This window comes from Melospiza georgiana, chromosome 18 (genome assembly GCF_028018845.1).
Source record: "Melospiza georgiana isolate bMelGeo1 chromosome 18, bMelGeo1.pri, whole genome shotgun sequence".
Lineage (NCBI taxonomy): Eukaryota > Metazoa > Chordata > Aves > Passeriformes > Passerellidae > Melospiza > Melospiza georgiana.
In genome coordinates, this window is record NC_080447.1 from 5,365,789 (window position 1) to 5,385,546 (window position 19,758).

General features: G+C 46.4%; 2 protein-coding genes across 2 annotated transcripts in view; one reads left to right on the forward strand and one right to left on the reverse strand.

Moving 5' to 3' along the window:
- Positions 1-36: 36 nt before the first annotated feature.
- On the reverse strand, positions 37-4,535 carry XBP1 (X-box binding protein 1). The gene is given in 6 exon segments (XM_058036877.1): positions 37-2,493; positions 3,243-3,326; positions 3,329-3,406; positions 3,896-4,027; positions 4,105-4,201; positions 4,284-4,535. Coding segments are annotated over 6 exon segments (1,158 nt in total). The 5' UTR covers positions 4,493-4,535; the 3' UTR covers positions 37-1,935.
- A 10,410-nt stretch (positions 4,536-14,945) lies between these two features.
- The window catches only part of ZNRF3 (zinc and ring finger 3), a 65,870-nt gene continuing 61,057 nt past the window's right edge, over positions 14,946-19,758 (forward strand). Inside the window, exon 1 of the mRNA XM_058037097.1 lies at positions 14,946-15,140. The gene's annotated coding sequence lies outside the window, so the exon portion shown is untranslated. The remainder of the gene's footprint in view (positions 15,141-19,758) is intronic.

Consider the following 19,758-nt stretch of genomic DNA (forward strand, 5'->3'; position numbering starts at 1 on the left):
CAAAGCAATAGAAGTACCAATTAATGTTGCTATAGCTTGTGTTTTGAGATCTTTTATTTTACTTCAGAATAAAATGACTCAGAACTAAGCAAGCTAGGTATTTTTAAAGTTAAGGAATGTTTGAGTAGAGTTTTAAATTCAGATTTTAGTAATTTTCTTGGAAGGTAAGACTTGCTTTTTTTGTGTACCATCTTAGTGGACTTGATTCTAGTAGAAAATACCAGTGCACATAAGGATTCTCCATGGTAGTAGGCTTCCAGATGCCAAACAAGAACTACTTCTGTGGTTTTAGTGGAAGAGGTCTCAGTAACTATTAACACCAGTGTTTGCAGTAAGCCAGGATAAAGCATGCCAGGATAGAGCTGTTGAGAAGGGGAAGCAAAACAGTGCAAAGACAAAAGACCACATCCTTGACCATTTCTGTCTCCTGTGCTTAAGGAGGTTGAAATGTTAAGCACATCCCATGTCCTACTGTGATGAAAAGGAGAATGTAATACAATTTTCTTTGGATTTTTTAGATGTTGAAATGGCTTGTTCATGGTTGCCAGAAAGAGCTGGGGCTTCATAAAAGGGTGCTTACAAAATGTATTGCAAAGCTACAGATCAAATCCTCACGTCTGCTTTTTTTGGACATGCAACAATTGGATACTATTGCAGTCATCGCTATTTTCTATCGTGAAAGTAAAGCAATTTATTCTTCTGACTACTTGGATTTTCAATCTAAATTCGTTGCACTGCACAGCTGTAGCCTTTACTTCTACCCACTATTCAGGTGGAATCCTTCATTATAAACGAGGTTACTCAAGCTTGTAATCCAAAGCAGTCCTGTCACCTTGAATGTTACTGACTGAAACATCTCTGGTTTTCTTTCTTCCCCACCCCAAGTTATTTTTGCCAAAACTGAATGCAAAACATGAAATAGCACTGAAACCAAGAGCAGCTGTGCCAACACCTGCAACAACTCTCTTATCTTCAGTATAAAATTTCTTCTGTCTCTCCAAGTTTTTTTAAATATTGTGATAAATACTGGATACTGGAGCAAATGGATGTGGACAATGAGAAGTCCTGCTGTGGTATTTGAAATGAGCTCCTGACAGGTCCATTTGATGCTTCAGGATTTCCTGTGGTAATACAGAACCTGCAACCATTTTCATACCATGTCTGTGCACCCACCTCCCTCAGATGGAGAATTTTGGACAGCATTACTGGCCACCAGGGTGCCACAACTGCCCTGACTTTTGAATATTCACACTTCCAGCTCCTGCCACGTGCCTGCCTCACAAAGGCTGAAGGTTTTGCTCTGGCCCTCACACAAACCCATCTACCACATCCAGTGTCCCCAAAAGGGAACTGCTGAAGCACCCAGCTGCAGACACCTTATGAGCAGTGCTCCCCAATATATTGGGCAAGATGAGAAACTGAGGGACCTGAACTTAAATTCTCCAGATCCCAGATCCTCTCCCCTCCCCAGTGAGTTCTAAGGCAAAACAGGGTCAGTGAGCTGCACTGCATTTTAATTGCACCAATATAGTTAAATATTAAATGGACAAAGCAACTCTACATAGCAAATGGAAAACAAGCATTTAGTGAAGCTTTAAGACTTAGAGACTATTAAGGTCTAGCCCAGTTGCCTATACATGAATATCCCAGTTTAGTTTTTGGTGTTAAAATTTTAACTGGAAAACAAAACATTTTCAGGTTCAGAGAGAATGAGCAAGTTGAGAAACAAACCTGCCTCTCTCCTAAGCCAACACTGACTGGGGGGAGCCAGGGCAGGACAGGATACCCCAGGCTTTTTCATACCATCAACTAGCATGGTAAAGGTGAGAAACACTTTTCTGAATGGGCTTGATTTTGCCCACACACACCCCAAAGGGGCATTGCAGATTTCCTGCCAGGACAGGACAGTTGTTGACAGGGAGTTAACATTACAGGTTAGACACTGATGAGCTGGGGAAAGAGTTCCTTGGCAAAGCTGTCCTCCCACGCATGGTCGGCGCCAAGCGGAGACGACGTATCGCTGAAGGGAGACAGGGATCCTTCATACCCAGAGTCACTACAGCCATCCAACAGGTAGCTTGAGGCTTCAAGGCTATGACAAGAAGAAAGCAGATGAGAAAAGCCCAGTTCAGGCATGAAGCTGTCTACAGGTTCGTTCTTCACAGACACTGGGACTTCAGGGATGGCCTTGTTGTCAGATGAAGAGAGATTTTCTTTCTCAATTTTCACTTGCATATTGGTTTGGTTGGCCACTTCAACAGGAATCTCCACTACCAGGGGTTTTGTATACACGTGATCAAACCTTATGAGTTCATTAATGGCTTCCAGCTTGGCTGATGGGGACCCCAAAGAGGGAGAGAGGGCGGCTGGTATGGAATTTGTTTCTCCAGAGATCTCTTCATCCAGCTTTTCCAGGCACGTTGACTCTGAATCAGCATATTTGAGAAACAACTCTGGGTCCAGACTGTCCAGAAAGCCCAAGAGGACATCAGACTGCAAAATGAAAGAATTTTAGAAAGACAGTTTATTACTGTTACAGCCAAACACCAAATGTGGCATCTGTTAACCTCCATGTGGAAGTTAATATACAGTGATGCAATCACAGCTGGTCTACCAAGAATATCATCAAATACACAGTTAAAGCAGTTACCTATCTTGCAGAAATTCACAGAATAGGCCAGGTTGGAAGGGACCACAGTAGGTCACATCTGGTCTAATTTCCCTGCTCAAGCAGAGTCATCTTAGAGCACGTGGCACAGGATTGCACCAGATTGTTCTCAACTGTCTCCAGTGAGGGAGACTCCACACCCTTTTGGGCAATCTGTCATTCTTTGCCAGGGCCAGGGCACAGTCATTCTTTGCCCACAGCTTTTTTTGCAAGGATACTGGCAATCCCCAGGGAATTATACATGCATTTGAGATTTACAGCCACTACTAGAAACTCCCTCAGATCTTGTACCCATCAAGTACCAACAACACAGTGCCTGCTGGCTACACAAAGCACGGACCAAAACCTGGCTCAGGCAGACCTGCACGTGACTAAAGCTGTGGGGGACTGGGTTTTTTCATGTGAATTCCTGTACTCACTGGACATAGCCGTTCTGATGCAAAGGTATGGCATTCCAAGATTTGGAATAAACAGAAACCACCAAATGATTTAACATCAAAACATTACAACACTAATCTTAAATCTACAGTAATTCTGAATTTCATGGACAGTTTGTATAGGACTGGATGCTCACCTCAGAGTCTGAAGAGTCACTGCCATCAGAATCCATGTGGAAGCTATCAGAAATGGTGACTGCTGGGCCTGCACCTGCTGCAGAGGAACACGTAGTCTGAGTGCTGCGGACTCAGCGGACCCGGTCACCAATCTGATCTCATCCACCTGGGATTCCTTCACAACCTGTACCAAGGCAAAAATTCAGTCATTTCAAGTGTTCTGGCAGGCAGTACAGTACATGATCTTCAAGATCATAATTCTTCTGCTAAGGCTTCCAGCACAAAATTCCCAATTTGCTAGTTCTATAGGAACCTGAAGGTAAGGTGATTTCAAAGTTAGCCAAAGCTTCCCTACAATTGCACATTTATTTTGATACTTTTAAATTAAAGCCTGACCTTCACCACCACATCTGAGACACACCTACATGACTGTTACAGTTTTTACTTCATCTCTATGAGGTAGGCAATCAGAGAAAACTGTCTTAAACCAGCCTGGAACTAGTCAGCTTTCTACCTCCCACATTACCCCTTCCCACTCGGCACTCACAGAGTTTCAGGACAGCCTCCACATGGAGGGCAAAGGTCTTTCCCGCATATCCCTGCCCACAGTCCCGAGGGTGCCCCGGGATCGGGGCAGCTCTGCCCAAGGCGGGGGCGGACACGGGCGGCTCACCTGGAACTCGTCACCCTCCTCCTCCGTCTTCAGAGCATCCAACCCCAGGCGGCAGCGGAGCTCCTGGTTCTCCCTCGCGAGGTCACACGTCCTTTCCCGCAAGAGCTGGTTCTCCCGCAGCAGCTTCTGGTTCTGCAAAGAGCCGTGAGGCAGGGAGGCCGCTCCCATGCTCCCCCTGCTCCAGCCCCGCATCTCCCGCAGCCCCTTACCTCCTCCTCCAGCTCCACCACCTGCTGCTCCAGCTCTGTCATCCGCGCCTTCTTCCTGTCGCGGGCACTCTGGGCCGCCACGCGGTTCTTCAGCTTCCTGCGGGGCAGAGCGGCCGTCAGCGGGAGACTTTACCCCCACCAAGCAGAGCCGCAGCCCCGCCACCGCTGCCCGCACTCACCTGCGCAGCGCCTTCTCCTCCGGGCTCAGATGCGTGAGCCGCTGCCGCTTGCGGGCCGGCTGCGCGGTCTCCATCCCCGGGAGGCCGGGGTCGGCTCCTGCCGGCAGGACAACGGACAGATGCCGGGCAGCCGCGGTGCCGGGAGCCTCGGCCGCTTTGCTAGGGATGAGGAGCAGCCGCGGGGCCGCGGCACCGGGCAGCGCTGCCATGGCGGGACAGCGGACACGCCGCTCGCGTCACCAGCGCGGCCGACTGCGCCCCGCGCCGCCCCGCCCGGATTTCTACCATCGTGGCTCTCGCTCATTGGCTGCGAGGCGTGACGTCACGGCAGGAAGAGCTCGTGATTGGCCCGAAGTCGCGAGCAAGGGGGGAAGCGAATTGCATCAGACAAGGGGCTGCGGCTGTGAGGCGCTGGCGAGGGGCGGGGTTTGCGGGCGGCTCTGAGGGCGGAGCGGGGCCGGGAGGGGCCCGAGGGGACCTGGGCCAAACCCGGGCCGGATCCCGGCCGTGCCCGCGATGGCGGTGGCCAAAGTTGAAATTCCTTGAAAAGGCAGTGAGCTGGGCCTAGCGTGGCGATCCAGCTGAAATCTCTCTCTGGTCTCCTTCCTGGAGCCGGTCTGTCACAAGTACTCACAAGCATAATCATGAGGAACACAAGTGCCACGAATGGAGCTGTAGCAGATGCCATAAGAATGAACCTTTTAGTCTAAGAAGACTAAAAAGGCAGCGATGTTAGTGACTGATGAGTGGAACTGCAGGAGGCCATGCAGAAATCCTCAGGGAAGTCGCACCGCTGTCCCCTGAGGAGCAGCGGAGCTGTGTGGGAGTGAAGTGAGCACTGATGTGGTGTCTGAGGGAGGAAATCACCCTGCCCTGACGGGCTGGTGTTAGATCTGATAAATCTGGGGTTCAGACAGAAGGTTTGCAGGTAGAAAGCCTGGAAATGCTCTGCCCATGGGAATGCAGGTGTTCAGCAACCTACGGGCCACAATGCACAGTTTTCAGGGCATCGAGGGTGTTTGAGCCCCCGGCAGCTCAGCCCCTGCAGCTTTCCAAGTTTACGCTTGTGACAGTTGCCAACGACCTGAATAGTTATGAAATGTCGAGACTTTGGCTGCTCACAATTATTTCTGAAAGCCATTTGTACATTGATTTTAAATTAGTGGAGATGTTAAACACTAAAGGAAAACATGAGCTTTAGAAGATCAAAGACGCTGGTGTGCTGGTTTGGCATTACTCCAGCACTGGAGTTCTGCCAGGCTTTCATGATACAGAGAACAAACTGCATTTGTAAGCTTGTGTTTGTTCTTTTCTTGCGCACTGCAGCATGACATTGAGCTAAGGCTGAAAGTTCATCTTTCTACTTTGACACCTTTGTGAAAAACATGGCAATTTTTCAATAAGCCTTTTAATCGGAGTGCAAAAAATTGTTTGTTCGGGTCCTGCTAAGCCCCTGAGACACTGGCCATTGGAGATACTGCTTCTCTTTTGTGTGTCTCTTCTGGATTTGGCCTCATGTTTCTTCTGTAATTCTAATTCCCACTTTAAAGTGTTACTTTTTTCTTCCAAATGCAGATTCAGTATTAATAACTGCTTCAGATTTCAGACATCCATTTCAAGTCGCCCTTATTTGCAAGAAAAGTGGGGTGAACACTTCTGATTTGTAATATTTACAGCTGTACTGAGGAGATCTGATTTATCACTATATGATTTATCATAAAGATATCCATATGTCTTGGTATTACGACTGAAGAAAAATCCTCACCTTCTGTCTGCAGGTGATTTAATTTTCCTATTTAATTTTATGTAGAACCAGAGCCCATGTAAATCATGTTTCCTTTTGCAACAAACATTTGTGATCATGAATAACCCACAGAAGTACAGGGACATATGTGCTAGTAGTGGTGCCTGAGCTGCTTCACAGTGATGTGTAACCAACAAAAGTGGAATCTGCCCTTGGCACTGGTGCTGTCCATTGTTACTGAATATAATAACAGCATCCATTAGTGTTGGCAGTAATAGCTAGCAAAAGAAGGGCATGACACCCTGCATTCTAGGCCTGTTGAATTGTTTAGTAGTACTAAGAGAGCTCTGAGGCAGTTGCTGAGAATATATTTAGGCTCACAAATATTATATACCATTAGGATATATAAAGTGTTTTATTAAATATATGGTTGAGTCACTGGGTAAGAGAGTGCCTGAGAAAAGGTCCATAAAGCTGGTCTTACACTGTGACACCCTTTCAGAGAGTTTTAACAAAAAGTCTTCAAGTTTATCTCTGATTTCCACTTTTTCCCCCCCTTCACTGTTTACACATTCTGGTCTTTGTATTTTTCTTTTTCTCAGTCATTTGATTTAATCCTGTGATCCACGTGACTCAAGAATGCTTCTCACCCTGCTGGGGGGTTCAGCACCACCACCAAGGATGTGCCAATGAGGATTCTGTTGGCTGTCCTGCCAGAAACCACATTAGTTCCTGCTAAAACAGCTTTATGTTTTATGTTCCAGGTGGCCAACCCAGCAGAGGAAATAATTTTGTTTAACGAAGGTGGAGAGGCTTTACCCTTGTGTAATCTCAGATACAGAGAGAGAAATGTGTGTTCAATGTTATCTACACATGAAAAAAGGGGGAATAGGGGAGGAAAGTAAAATGGAGGAGGGGGGCATAGAGAGAAGATAATCTGAGAAAGAGCTTGCTTGCCAAATGTGTCTGAAAATACTTGGATGGTGGCCCAGGGCCCCAAGTTCTTGACACCAGCTGGAGTGTTCCCATACCTGTATCAATAGCTGATTAAGTGAGAAGAGAACCTGTTTAGGAGCCTAAAACAAGGTTGTTCAAAACCTGTAAACAAATTTTACTTATTCTTAAATTTTGTCATTACACGTTTGGATTCAGGAGTGCATTTTTCAAAGTTTTAGTGCTCTCAGACTCAGGGAATATGCAGAATCTGTATCATCAGCAAGGAGCTGCCACCCTGCCTGCATGCTGTCCAAAGTGACATTGGCTTTCCCTTCTCTTAACCCTGCCACAAGCAAGCCCTTCAGAAAGGTGATTTTCACTCAGCTCCCATCTCTTCTCCATTAACACTTAATAAATTATAGGGATTCTGCTTCATTGGCTTCTGTGATTGTTCCCAGGTTACCACCAGAAACATGGAAACAATGGAAAAGACACAGTGATTTTTCTTAAAACGGTCAAATGATATATTGTCTTTTTGAGTGATAACAGTAAATTTGAGATCAATCAATCTCTATAAAAGGCTCACAGTATTCCTTGCATGTTCCTTTATATCTATCTCCATAGTGGTTTTTTTCCCCTGAATTTCACTTGCATTGTAATTCCAATTTGCTTCATTTTTAGACTCCTCTGAAACTCAAGAATTCACTGGTGTCAGGCAAGACCAGAAATTAACAAATGTATATAGTTTTGTAGCAGTGGCATTTGTTTGCCAATTTACTATCTTTTTCCAGAAAACTGACATGTTTATTAAAGAGCAGAGGTCCCAGTCTATAGACAGCTTCCTATTCCCCCTCACACTGCCAAGGATTGCTGATAGAAAGGGAAAATCTATCCACTTACAAGAACATGGCAGTATTTTGAGATAAAGATCTCTTGATTTGATTCTTTCTGTCAGACAGAGAAGGAAATTTCTCTTGCATATTCAGAGCTTGGACTAAACCACTGGGAATGGTTTGGGAATTTAAAAGAAGACAAGATATCCACACCACAGTAAACAGAAAGGTTGGCAACCCTGTGCCCAGTTCTGGAAGAATGAAAAGTTACTGGGAAAACTCTGCAAACATTAGTAATGTAAACAGATCTTTATACATAGCCACTGGATGTCCTTGGGAAGGTTTATGCCATCTGCCAGTCCCTGAGAGAGTCCAGCTGGGAATCAAACAGCACTGGTCACTCAGCCAGGAAAATGGGCTCAGGTCAGGTGATCTGTTTGGTGGGCAGCCCTGATCCCTGCAGGAATCCCACAGGTCAAGAGGAGGTTGTAGTTGTTATTGCTTTGCTTTGTAGTTCTGACCTCTGCTTCCAACCAGCTTGGCCCATCCCCTTCCCACACCATTCCTCTGCTGCTCTATTGATTCTGCTCCCATTGCACGGATCCCCTTTCCCTTTAAAAGGTCCAGCTGTTGGCACCTCTGGTGCTTTGCTGTGGTTTGATTGCAGTACCTATTCCCATGTGTAGTCCTACTTCATCTCCTTGGCTTTTCTCTTTCTAGCTTGGTCCCAAGCACAGTGTTCCCCTGCAGGGCTCTCTCCTCCTGCTGGCAGGAAAATGTGAACCAGAGAGTTGAGCAGAGCACACAGGATTTGGAGGTTCTGGGGATGCCACAGGAGCTGCTGTGCTCACCTGTGTATGCTGATGCACAATGACACATTAGAGGTGGTAGTCACAAGCAAAAGAAAAAAGGCAAAAGTCCTACACTGACTTGAGATGATGCAGTAAGTGCATTTTTTGGGGTGGTTCTGCAGAATGTGCTTGGGCAGTACAGGAGAGGCTGAACTTGCTGCTGTTCTGTCCCAGGGAACCAACAATGCTGCTCTGGGTTTTGTGCCAGTGTCTCACATGTTGAGCAAGCTCTCTGAGGAAAACACTTCACTTGAAATCTCACATACCTAAAAGCTCCTGTTCCAGTAAGTCTTTTTGTTTGCGCATCCTGGTTCAGAACTGGAACCTCTTCTTGGAAAATACCCAGGGAGGTAAACAACCAGGCTTAGGAAAACTTGATGGCTGCTTCCTGTTGGCAGAAGCCAGCTCTTCTTTGGAGCACTGCCAGCATTTAAAAGGGAAAATCTTTTCTTATTTCTTAGAACTTCCCTAGGCTTTGAAATTATTTTAGAAGTCCAGAGCGCCTGAGAGTCCTGGAAGCTTTCTTGTTTTGGAATTTTGAATTTATTTCCTTATATTCTTCCATCTGGGTGCCCTTTTGTATGCAGAACCCTGTCTCCAGCTGTCATGTGACCCTGTATGAGAAGGGGAAATTACCAGGAAATGTCAAGTTATGAATCTGTTCTGTTTCACCATAAGTTCAGGACCCCAAATGTGGGGGATATTGTCAGAATCATCTATCTCCTCCTGCCTCCTACATTTTTGATTTGCTGACTCCCCAGGGGGCACAGGGTAGCAGCAGGTGTTCAGAGAGGGACAAGTCTATTATGGTTTGTCTCTGGTATCCTCACTGATTTGCTCTGTTAGCACTGACTTTAATGATAACTCTTATGTAAACAGACAGGGACAGCTAAAGCCCTTAATCTACTAATTAAACAGATCCTGTTCTAGTAGTTGAATGTGGAAAATGAGTGTTTTAAGGTGATTAATTAAAAGTGTCAGCCAGATCTTTTAACTTAGGTGAGTCTTTAATATAATAGATAACCCAAGATGAAATAGAGTAAATAGTTTCTTAACTCACTATCACATGAATCAATCCATTGTTAATGTAGGAATTCCTTCATTTTAACCAATAATATTTTAAGAGTGCTTTTTGCTTTTGGTGCTCAGAAGCAGTGATGTCTATTTTTTGGCTTTAGCATAAAGCATTCATATTGCAATTAGTGTTAGCAGCTGATACATCATACACTTTAACCATGTGGTTCAAATTTATTCTGCAATGTTTAAATATTCTTCATTTTATATTTTTACTTGAAGTAGGGCTTCATGAACAGCAACTTGTACCCTATATTTAGTCCAGAAACACTAACAACAATGTTGAATGAAATACAGAAATGTCAATATCTAGATTGTATATAAATATGTGAAATATGCAGGGTGTGTTATTGATATTAAATTTCATTGGTGGTTTCTTCAATATTATGCAATATTATGAATGAGGAAACTGCTAAGCATTGAGCTAATGAACACATGAAATTAACAGCAGTCTGGGATTAGTGCAACTGTAACTGAAAGTGAGTAGATGTTATACAGAGCAGCCTCAGGAACACAGCAGCACAGTAAATGACATTTCTATGGATGCATTTGAGGGTCTTTCTTGCAGAATGAATACTGAGAATCTTGGAAGATATGGCTCCACATTTTTTCCAAATCCATTCTGCTCCTGACACTCCTTGCAGAGATTTTAGATGACCAAAAAGCATACAGAAATAATTTCCTACGTTTGTTTCTTAGAATTGTTTTTTCTGCTTTTGGTAACATGATCTGCTGTGCCTGCCTGGTGAGGACTCTGAAGGAAAGCACCAAGCACTAATGCAACCTCTTGTAACTCTTATTTGAGCTTGTACTGTGTATTAGGGAATAGTTTGCAAAAAGAAAGGACTGAATTTATCTAAATAAGGGTATTTTCAGTACAATCTACATAATTCAGTTTTACAGACCTGATTCATTATTATTTTTTCCCTTCAGTAGACAATTATATGTACAGAGAGGTGAAGGATTCCCCAGTCACCATGTTCTTACAGATTTGAAAGACTACACATTGTTTAAAACATTGCCTTAACTATTCAAACATTAACTACAAATTTTGTTCAGGAAAAATTGTTATAATCAAAGTTGCTGTGGCTAGTCAAGTGGTTATTTTGCATTGCTTCGATGCTGATTTACTTGAATTGTGTTTCCAAACCTGAAATAGCAAGGGACAAAGCCACTTTGCACGAATTTCTTTTCTTAGTACAAATATCTGACAAAAACTGACAAAATAACTGACAAAAACTTTTCTTTTTGTTCTTTAATTAAGCTGACAAGCTACAATGGTTAGTTACTTTAATTTAGAATAATTGCTGATAATGACAAAACCATCACTTCCATAAATCCTCCTTCTCCTGCCTCCTACATTTTTGATTTGCTGACTCCCCAGAGGTAGCAGCTGGTGTTCAGAGAGGGACAAATCTATAATGGTTTGTCTCTGATATCCTCACTGATTTGCTCTGTTAGTAAAGCATCTATAGTAAAAGCGTTGTCAAATACGATGGGCTTTCAGGTCCAAAGGGCAGTGGTAAGATTTGCCTGAGATGCTTGATGAAGATGCTAGATGAAGAAGGAGGAGGAGGAGGAGAAGGAGGAGGAGAAGAAGGAGAAGAAGGAGGAGAAGGAGAAGGAGAAGGAGAAGGAGAAGGAGAAGGAGAAGGAGAAGGAGAAGGAGAAGGAAGAAGGAGAAGGAGGAGAAGGAGAAGGAGAAGGAGGAGAAGGAAAAGGAGAAGGAGAAGGAGAAGGAGAAGGAGAAGGAGAAGGAGAAGGAGAAGGAGAAGGAGAAGAAGATGATGATGATGATGAAGAAGAAGAAGAAGAAGAAGAAGAAGGAGAAGGAGGAGAAGAAGATGATGATGATGAAGAAGAAGAAGAAGAAGAAGGAGAAGGAGAAGAAGATGATGATGATGAAGAAGAAGAAGAAGGAGAAGGAGAAGGAGAAGAAGATGATGATGATGATGATGATGATGAAGAAGAAGGAGAAGAAGATGATGATTCGGGGCTGTGGGAGATATTTTAACCCTTGTGCTGCCGGACCCTGCAGCCCCGCTCTGGCTCCGCACTCGCCCCGGGCACGTCCCGCGGCCCCGGCGGCTCTCGGGCGCCACCCGCTGGTGGCTGCCCCGCGCTGCACCCGCCCCGCCCGGCCCCGCCCCGCGCCCTCGGAGCTGCCGCGGCTCCTTCAGAGCTCCGCGAGCGCCCGGGTGTGTCCGAGCACAGCTCCAAGTCAGCCCGAAAACTCTCTGCTGTGCAATTCTGTCTCAGGGAACAAGGGCAGGCGTATACATGTCCTTGAATTTACTGGGAAAAGGATAGCACTTGTTCTATTGCTTATTAAGAGGGTCCAATATAATTTACTTAGGAAATAAGCTCTGCAGAGCAACATACAGGGAATGTGGGCAGTAGTCTGAGTTATCAGTTCCTGAAAACACCTGGACTGGTGAATGAGTTAACCAGGCTTTTTATCCTTCCTATGGACAGCTGGTCTGCTCTGAGGAAATTGTTTTGGGCTTTTTCTATAATGTTCATCACATTTATTATGTGATATATTGTGTATATATATGTGTGTGTGTGTATTGTGTATATATTGTGTATGTATTATGTGGCTACTTCACTAACTTTGTTTTCTCTCCAGAGCAGAGGGAGGAGGGTTCTAAAATATCCATTTCTTTGCAAGGGAAATGAGGTGTAGGACGTTCAGTGTCAAAAGCATCCTCTGGTGTTGATTGCCTGCTTCTGAGATAGAATTATAGAATTGTTTATGTTGGAAAATGTCTGTGAGACAATTGAGTCCAACCATTCCTCCAGCACTGCTAAACCACTAAACCATGTCCCCAAGTGCCACATCCACGCATCTTTTAAATCCCCCAGGGGATGGTGACTCCACCTCTATCCATGACCCCCCGATACAACACTTGACAACTCTTTCCATGCAGAAATGTTCCCTAATATCCAGTCTAAGCCTCTCCTGATGAAACCTGAGGTTTTTTCCTCTGGTTCTGTCACTTGTTACTTGAAACAAGAGACTGAGTGCCCAGAGAACGCTTTCTCAGACCATTTGGTATTGCATATAATTTAGTTTTGCTCAAATCACAGCTCTCACTGTCCTCAGCTGTAGTTATAAATGCTTGAGACTTCTGTATTCAGACCCTGGGCCTCAGTTTGTCATTGAGGGGGAAAAAAAGAAAACATATCTGAAGTATTATGGCACAACTGAATTGTGAACTCTATACTGCCAGCTGGGCAGGATGCCAATTAGAAATATTCGATGCTTTAATGATAGACAGTCCATTCTCTTCCTGTAACTTCCTGCTTGGATTTCTGCCCAAGTCGAGGGAACTTGGTGACCTGAGACCTAGTGCCTCATGTCACTCCTCAGTATTTGACTGTGAGGCTGCTCCAAGGCAATTTTGCTCTGTCTGTAGTCCAAGTGGAATGGATCAGATCTTCAGCAACTCTTTTTTCAGGCATAGGATCTGTCCACTTGCTGTATAGAACCCCATTCACATCTTTTTTCTGTTGGTAGCTTCCAGACAGTTTAAGCCGTTCCTATGTTGATTGTGATGTAGCAGACCATATGTTGGCTAAGCATCAGCCATTTGGGAGAAGGAAAATCAAGTAGAGGTAATTTGCACTAAGGGATTAAAATACTTCTATTTAGTACACTAGATGCCATGCATTTCTGAAATTGTACTGAAACATATCTGTAATCAAAAATTAGCACCTGCTGACCACATCTAAATTTGCATAGATTTATGCAAATTTAAAAGGGACCACACTGATGTCCCTTTCTAAACATGCAGTAGTTTTGTGGCCTTTGATCCACTGTACTGCAGTCTTAGGTGGGTGTTTTGTGGCTTACTGTAGGAGCCCAGAGTTATGGTCCTGCAATCCCTTCTTGACCCTTTGCCACTGAAGAAATCCTCCATGGTGTGTTAAGCTAACATTGCTCACTGCGTCATGCTAAGGAAGACATTACCTTGTGTCTTCACCTGTAACAAAGTACATTTAGGAAAAGAGCTGGCCATTTGTGGACTATGGTATTATTTCTTCTGCCATTGAATTAGGGCTGGGCTTTGTTTCCAAACATTGTGTTTCATAGCCAACAAGGGATCTTGGATCAGTTTGTCTCAATCCTCCTTGTCACTGAGTTATATTTTTAGACTGTGTAACACCACGTATTAATGAGTTCCATGACTTAGCTGTACATACTTTTAATGGAAAAACGTGTAACTGGCTGACATCCAGTTCTTGTGCGAGACTGCAACAAAAATCATTACCAACACATTTTCCCCTCATCATTGATGGAGGTTTTGTAGGCTTGCATTCACAGCCAAGCAAATGAGCCCAGGTAACCCAGCCTCCCTAACTCAGATTCAGGAGGCTGGATTAGGGTCCGATGAGCCCAGACACAAACGAGGAGCCCGCCGGGTGCCACCTGCGAATAGCTGGCACGTCCGGCGGGCAGCGCAGCGGTGTCTGCGGAGGATGGGTGCCCGCGGAGGATGGGTGCCCGTGGTACCCGCGCTGCCAGGGCACCGCTCCGCCCGCCGGGCGCGTCCACCCGGGCCGTGCCCCCGCGCCCAGGATCCCCGCCGAACGCACCGGCCATGGCCCGCGGCCGCGGCAGCGCCGGGAAGCGGCCGGGCCGAGCCGCCACGACCCCGGGCCCGCAGCCCGGCAGCCCCGGCAGCGGAGGGCCCAGGCGGTTGCCACAGGTCTCCGGGGCTGCCCTCCGCCTCCCGGCCCTGCAGGCCCGGCCGCGTGGAACGCCGATCCCGGCAGGGCCGTCCCGAGTGCCGCTCGCTCTCAGACCCACGCGGGGCCGGGCCGGGCCGGGCCAGGCCGGACCGCCGGCAGCCACGGCAAGCGCTGGGCTCGGCCGGGCCCGGCGGGGCTGCGGGCGGTGTGTGCACGGCGGGAGGGACCGAGCGGGTCAGCGCGGCGCGGAGGGCGGGGATAACCCCGTGGTGGCCGTCACGTGGAGCAGATGAAAGGGAAGCGGCTTGGCAGGGCGGAGAGGAGCCGGGGCGAGGGAAGGGGAGCGCGGCAGCGAGGAGCGGGGCGCAGCGCGGCGGGAGGGCCGCTGCCATGGGACGCTGACCGGCCCGGGACCCCGGCCCCGGAGCTGGAGCCGCTCGGGAGAGATGCGCGGCGGCGGGGCGCCGCTTCCTCCCGCCGCGCGATGAGGGGCTGCGGGGCCGGCGCGGGGCTGCCCGTGCCGCCGCTGCCGCCGCCTCTGCTGCTGCTCGGGGTGCTGCTGGCCGCGGCGCCGGGCGCGGCGCTGGGCAAGGAGACGGCGTTCGTGGAGGTTGTGCTCTTCGAGTCCAGCCCCAGCGGCGACTACACCACCTACACCACGGGGCTGCAGGGCCGCTTCTCCCGCGCGGGGGCCACGCTGAGCGCCGAAGGCGAGATCGTGCAGGTGAGCGCGGCCGGGGGGCGCCGCCTGCCCCAAGATGGCTCCGCGGGCCCGGCACCTGCGGCACAAAGCGGGGCCGGGCCCGCCGCCCCACGTGCGCCGCGCGGCCCGGGACGCGGTGACAGATGCGCGCCCGCGCACAAAGGCCCAGCGCCGGCCTCGGCTCGCGGGGCCGCCCCGCTTTGACAGCCGGGCGCGCGGCGCGGGCTCCGCTGGGCGGCGGGAGCGGGCGGAGCCGAGGCCGCCCCACACGCGCGGCGGGCTCCGCTCGGCTCCGCTCCGCTCCGCTCGCCCCTCCGCTGGGCGCTGGGCGCGGGGCCGGCGGGCGGGCGGAGGCGGGGCCGCGCCGGGCGGCCCCTGCCGGTCCCGGAGCTGCCGGCGGTGCGCGGCCGGAGCCGTGCGGGGCTGCTCCGCTCCGGGGACGGCCGGGCCCGGGCTGGAATTGCTGCGGCAGTCATGGGGTGCTGAGCCCTCGGGCTGTGCCGCTCGTTGACCGCTCCGCGCCCGGCGGCGCTCGGGGCTGGAGCCGGGGCTGCTGCGCTCGGGGTCCCTCGGAGCCCGGCTCCCACCGCGTCACGCTTCGTGCAGAGCTGTGCTTGGCTGGCTCACCAGAGAAATGGTTCTTGTCTTTGGCTGAACGCACCTACCCTTTACTCTTATTGAAACTCTTGAAGTGCTTATCTAATTCCTTTGTAGTTGCTTGTAATTGCTGACTTTATTTTTTCCCCCTTTGGCTAAGTAGAGAAAAATTACTTGAATGGTATTTTAGTAAGTTTCACTGTTAAGCAAGTGCCAAGTAGAGAAAAATTACTTGAATGGTATTTTAGTAAGTTTCACTGTTAAGCAAGTGCCAATAGCAATCTTTATTTCTCTTTAACAGCTGTGGGGTTGGTTTGTTTGCGTTCCATATATGTATGCATATGTACACATACGTACACACGTAAATATCCATACAAAACTTACAAGAATCTAACTGGTAGCAAGTAGGTTATAGAAACCACTGTTAAAGCTCTACAAACACAAATGCATTACTATCAAAATATCTTTTTTTTTTTTTTTTTCTAAGTAAAGAATACTGCTTATGAATGCTTGATATTTCAAAAGAGTTTCAGCTGGGATGATTTCTTGTAAAAGTTCTCTTGGAAGCAGAAGAGTTGTGAGGCCAAATTGCTGATGTAAGGTAATTTTTCAGAGAAAAGAGGGATGGACCCATTAAGTTATAATTATGACATTTAGAAGAGGTGGTGCTAGTAGGGGCTGGAACTGACATGGACGTTTTTTTAACCTTTTAGTGCTTTTTCATTTTAAGACTTAATAGTGTCTTTGAGGCCAGCAGGAGACTTCAAAGGTTCTTTTGTGTCAGGTGTTAGTATTAAGAACAGAAGATAGGCTGAGGTCATACTTTCTTGGTGACTGTAAGTAAAAGTGGAGAAAAAATAAACTGTTCTCTTAAGACTCAGATTTGCACAACTTGAAACAAGGGTATTAAATAGACTTTGGCAGGCCTTACTGTTTGTAACATCACCTGTCTGCTTCCTCTTCATGCCTGAATAGCCAGCACCCCAAATAGGAAAAACTACAGTGAAAGTCACATGGTGTGGCAAATCTTTTACAGTCATTTATCACTCAAAAATTGATTTGCTTATTCATCTGGATGCATGCTAGATAACATATGCCATGCACAGGTTTGGGTTTGTTTTTTTTATGAGCTGTGTGTGCTGCTCTTTTTTTCCTGAGGAGAGAACCTGGCAGATACTGTTCCAGAGCAGCTAGACTGAATGCTCTCAGTTGTATTTTCACTGCTGAGGTTTTAGATTGCATATAATATCTCTTGTCAATGTCCTGCTTCCTCTGTCTCATCCTGAAAGAGAGTTTATCAGAGCCAAAACTGATCAAGATTCTCACAGCATTGTCTTGCCTCCTTTTTTTCAGCTGGGCTGTGTTTTTGTAGAACATTTTGACTCTGCTGTTCTGGATCACCATTTAAAGCTCACTGTGAGGTTTAGAAAAGGCTCGTGAAGCTGTTGCCACTCAGAACCTGTTCAGCAGCAGCTCGTTGTACATCAGTCAGTGAAGCAAGCTCTTCTTGGCCCCAGCCCCTTTGTCAGTGCACACAGCTCTTTCAAGAATAAGATGCATTTTTCTTTAAGATGAAATATTAGAAGTTCTTGAAAATCAGGCACACATTAAAGAATGGATCAAAGGAATTGTGGTTTTGGGACTACACAAAGGCTTACTTTTGTTTATGTTAATAGCATCAATTACTCATTGGTCTTGAAAGTCTGAACAAAAAAACCCCAACCTTAAGAAACAATGCACTTTCAGCTTTTGATAGGTCATACATCCACTCCTGAACTGGTTATTGGTCAGATTCCTATCCAGTAGTGGTGTGCTATTATATTGTTTCTCAAGTTATTGTGAATGAATCTTATTAGGGTCAAGTGTCTCCCCAGAATAACTCTTCAGAGAGATGAAATGTTCATATGCCTTCTTTCATGTGGCCACAGTTTGTATTCAGCAAACTCATCCTCATGTTGCTGTGTCAGCTGGTCCTTAAACTGCTGGAAACTCTGACAATTCTGGTGGTATCTGGCATACAGGAATATCCCATGTTTCTTGGGGCAGTATACTGGCCACTGATATGGGCAAGAGATTGGAAGTTGCAGATGTTTGGTTAGAGAGTGACTGTGAAAACCAGACTTTGTTGAAACCTCTGAAATGATATATTGCTTTGAAACAAATTATCACTGGAGAACTCTCTATGGTTGAAACTTCTCCTACCATTCAGGGCAAAAGTTCAGATGTAGCCCTGTCTCAAACTCAGTGTTACATGGCCACAGACTGACGGTGCTTGGACAGTAAAAATCACTGATTTGACAGCAGTGGCTTTATTGCTCAGAGTGAAGTTGTGTATCTTAATCTACTTGCTACTGGTGAGATCCTGTTCCTGTTGCTTGTTCAGCTTGATAGCTAAGCTGTGGAGTATCTAATACCACATTTCTTATAAAGTTATGGTTGTGATTGCACTGCTCAGGTGAGGTGCTTGGGAAAGAGGATCAAATTTAATGCCTGTGATGTATCAAAAACTTTAAATTATGCACATTCATCATTATCAGTTTTCTCTCAGTCTTGCTTTTTTTTGTACTTCTGCCTTAAAGCTACTGCTGAATACAGTAATATGTGTGGATTATTGAGATATACAATTTTGGAGAAAAACAGCATGGAGGAGAGATTTGAGGATATTATGGGTGGTTTTTCTTGTGCAATGAAAGTTTGTGTTTTGGTTGGTTTGTTTCTGCTTGGAAGCCTCAGCAGGGAAATGATGAACTTCATGTAGCCATTGAACTGGAGCAGCGTGTAGATGATGTAACAATCTCCACTTGCATATATTTTTTGTGCTCAAAAGGTAACAGTCTGGGGAGAACAAGCATAACTCAGTGCTTTAAGCTCCAGGAATAAAACAGAAGTGGGACACTTCCCAGCTTCTTGCATGATACTTCCTAGTAGCAAATTATTGCCCATCTTTCTCTTGTAGAAGGTGGTGAGGTTTCAAACTGGACTGCAAGATAGAGCCTGTGTGCTCCTTCCTTCCTTCCATCTCCCTCCCACCCCTTACTTCAATGGCTTTGAATATTTCCTCTGTTTTTTCAAAATGCAAAAGTTACCAAAGGATGCAAACTTCACTCAGAAGCATTGGCAGGTTTTGATGGTGTTGAAAGGAGTGACTTGAAATAACTGTGCAGATACAGAAGATGTCTAGCCATGATCACAGGAGGCTGAATCAAGGGAATGTTTGTGTCCTTTGAGAGTGGAAGACAAAAATAAGTGTTTTCGGATTTTTTTGGTTGTTCTTTTGTGAACGTGCAGGTTAAGTTTCTTCTTGCTGAGTGCCTGAAGGCCTCTCAAAATGAGGAAGTGGAATTATTTGTGGCTTTGAGTCACTGTCTTATTGAATGTTTTCTTTGCTAGTTATCCTCTTAGAATATGAAGGCGCCTGTGATTGGGTTTGTGTTAGTTTCCATACCCAGCTGTGAGTCTGTGGCTTGCAGTAATGATCCTGAGGACATCAGGCACAATGCATCTATCTGGGCTTCAGGTTGGCTTTGTCATTGTGTCCTTAAAGGAAGAATAATTTGCTTCCAAAATGAGAGATCACTTAGGGAAAGTGACCTTGCATGGTTGTTGTACCTGGACAGCCTCTGTAGGGTGTAATGCACAGCAGCTTGCTCACAGCAGAGGTGTTGTCTTGGGCTTGATCTCAGGACAGACTGGTCCAGCTGTTTCACAGTTTTATCCCTCCCTCTGTCCTTTTTTAAAAAGAGCTTCAATCATGGTTTATCCCTAAGGTGTTTTGTTTAGGTTTTTATCCTCTTGTACTGTTTTGTCTTGACACTGAGCACTGTCCTCACACCCTGAGCTCCAGCCCAGTCCCCTCATTGCTGGTTTATTTTGCAAGGAGTTGCCTGTTCCCATTGGCTTCTAGCTGTGATATTGTAAATAAAGATGCTTATTTTTTATTAATTCTTCAGCATTGCAATATCTAAGATGTCTCTTAGAATGGTGGTGAAAAGACATGGGAGGGGACTGATCTGAGGATGAGGTACCAAATTCAGTGATGAGT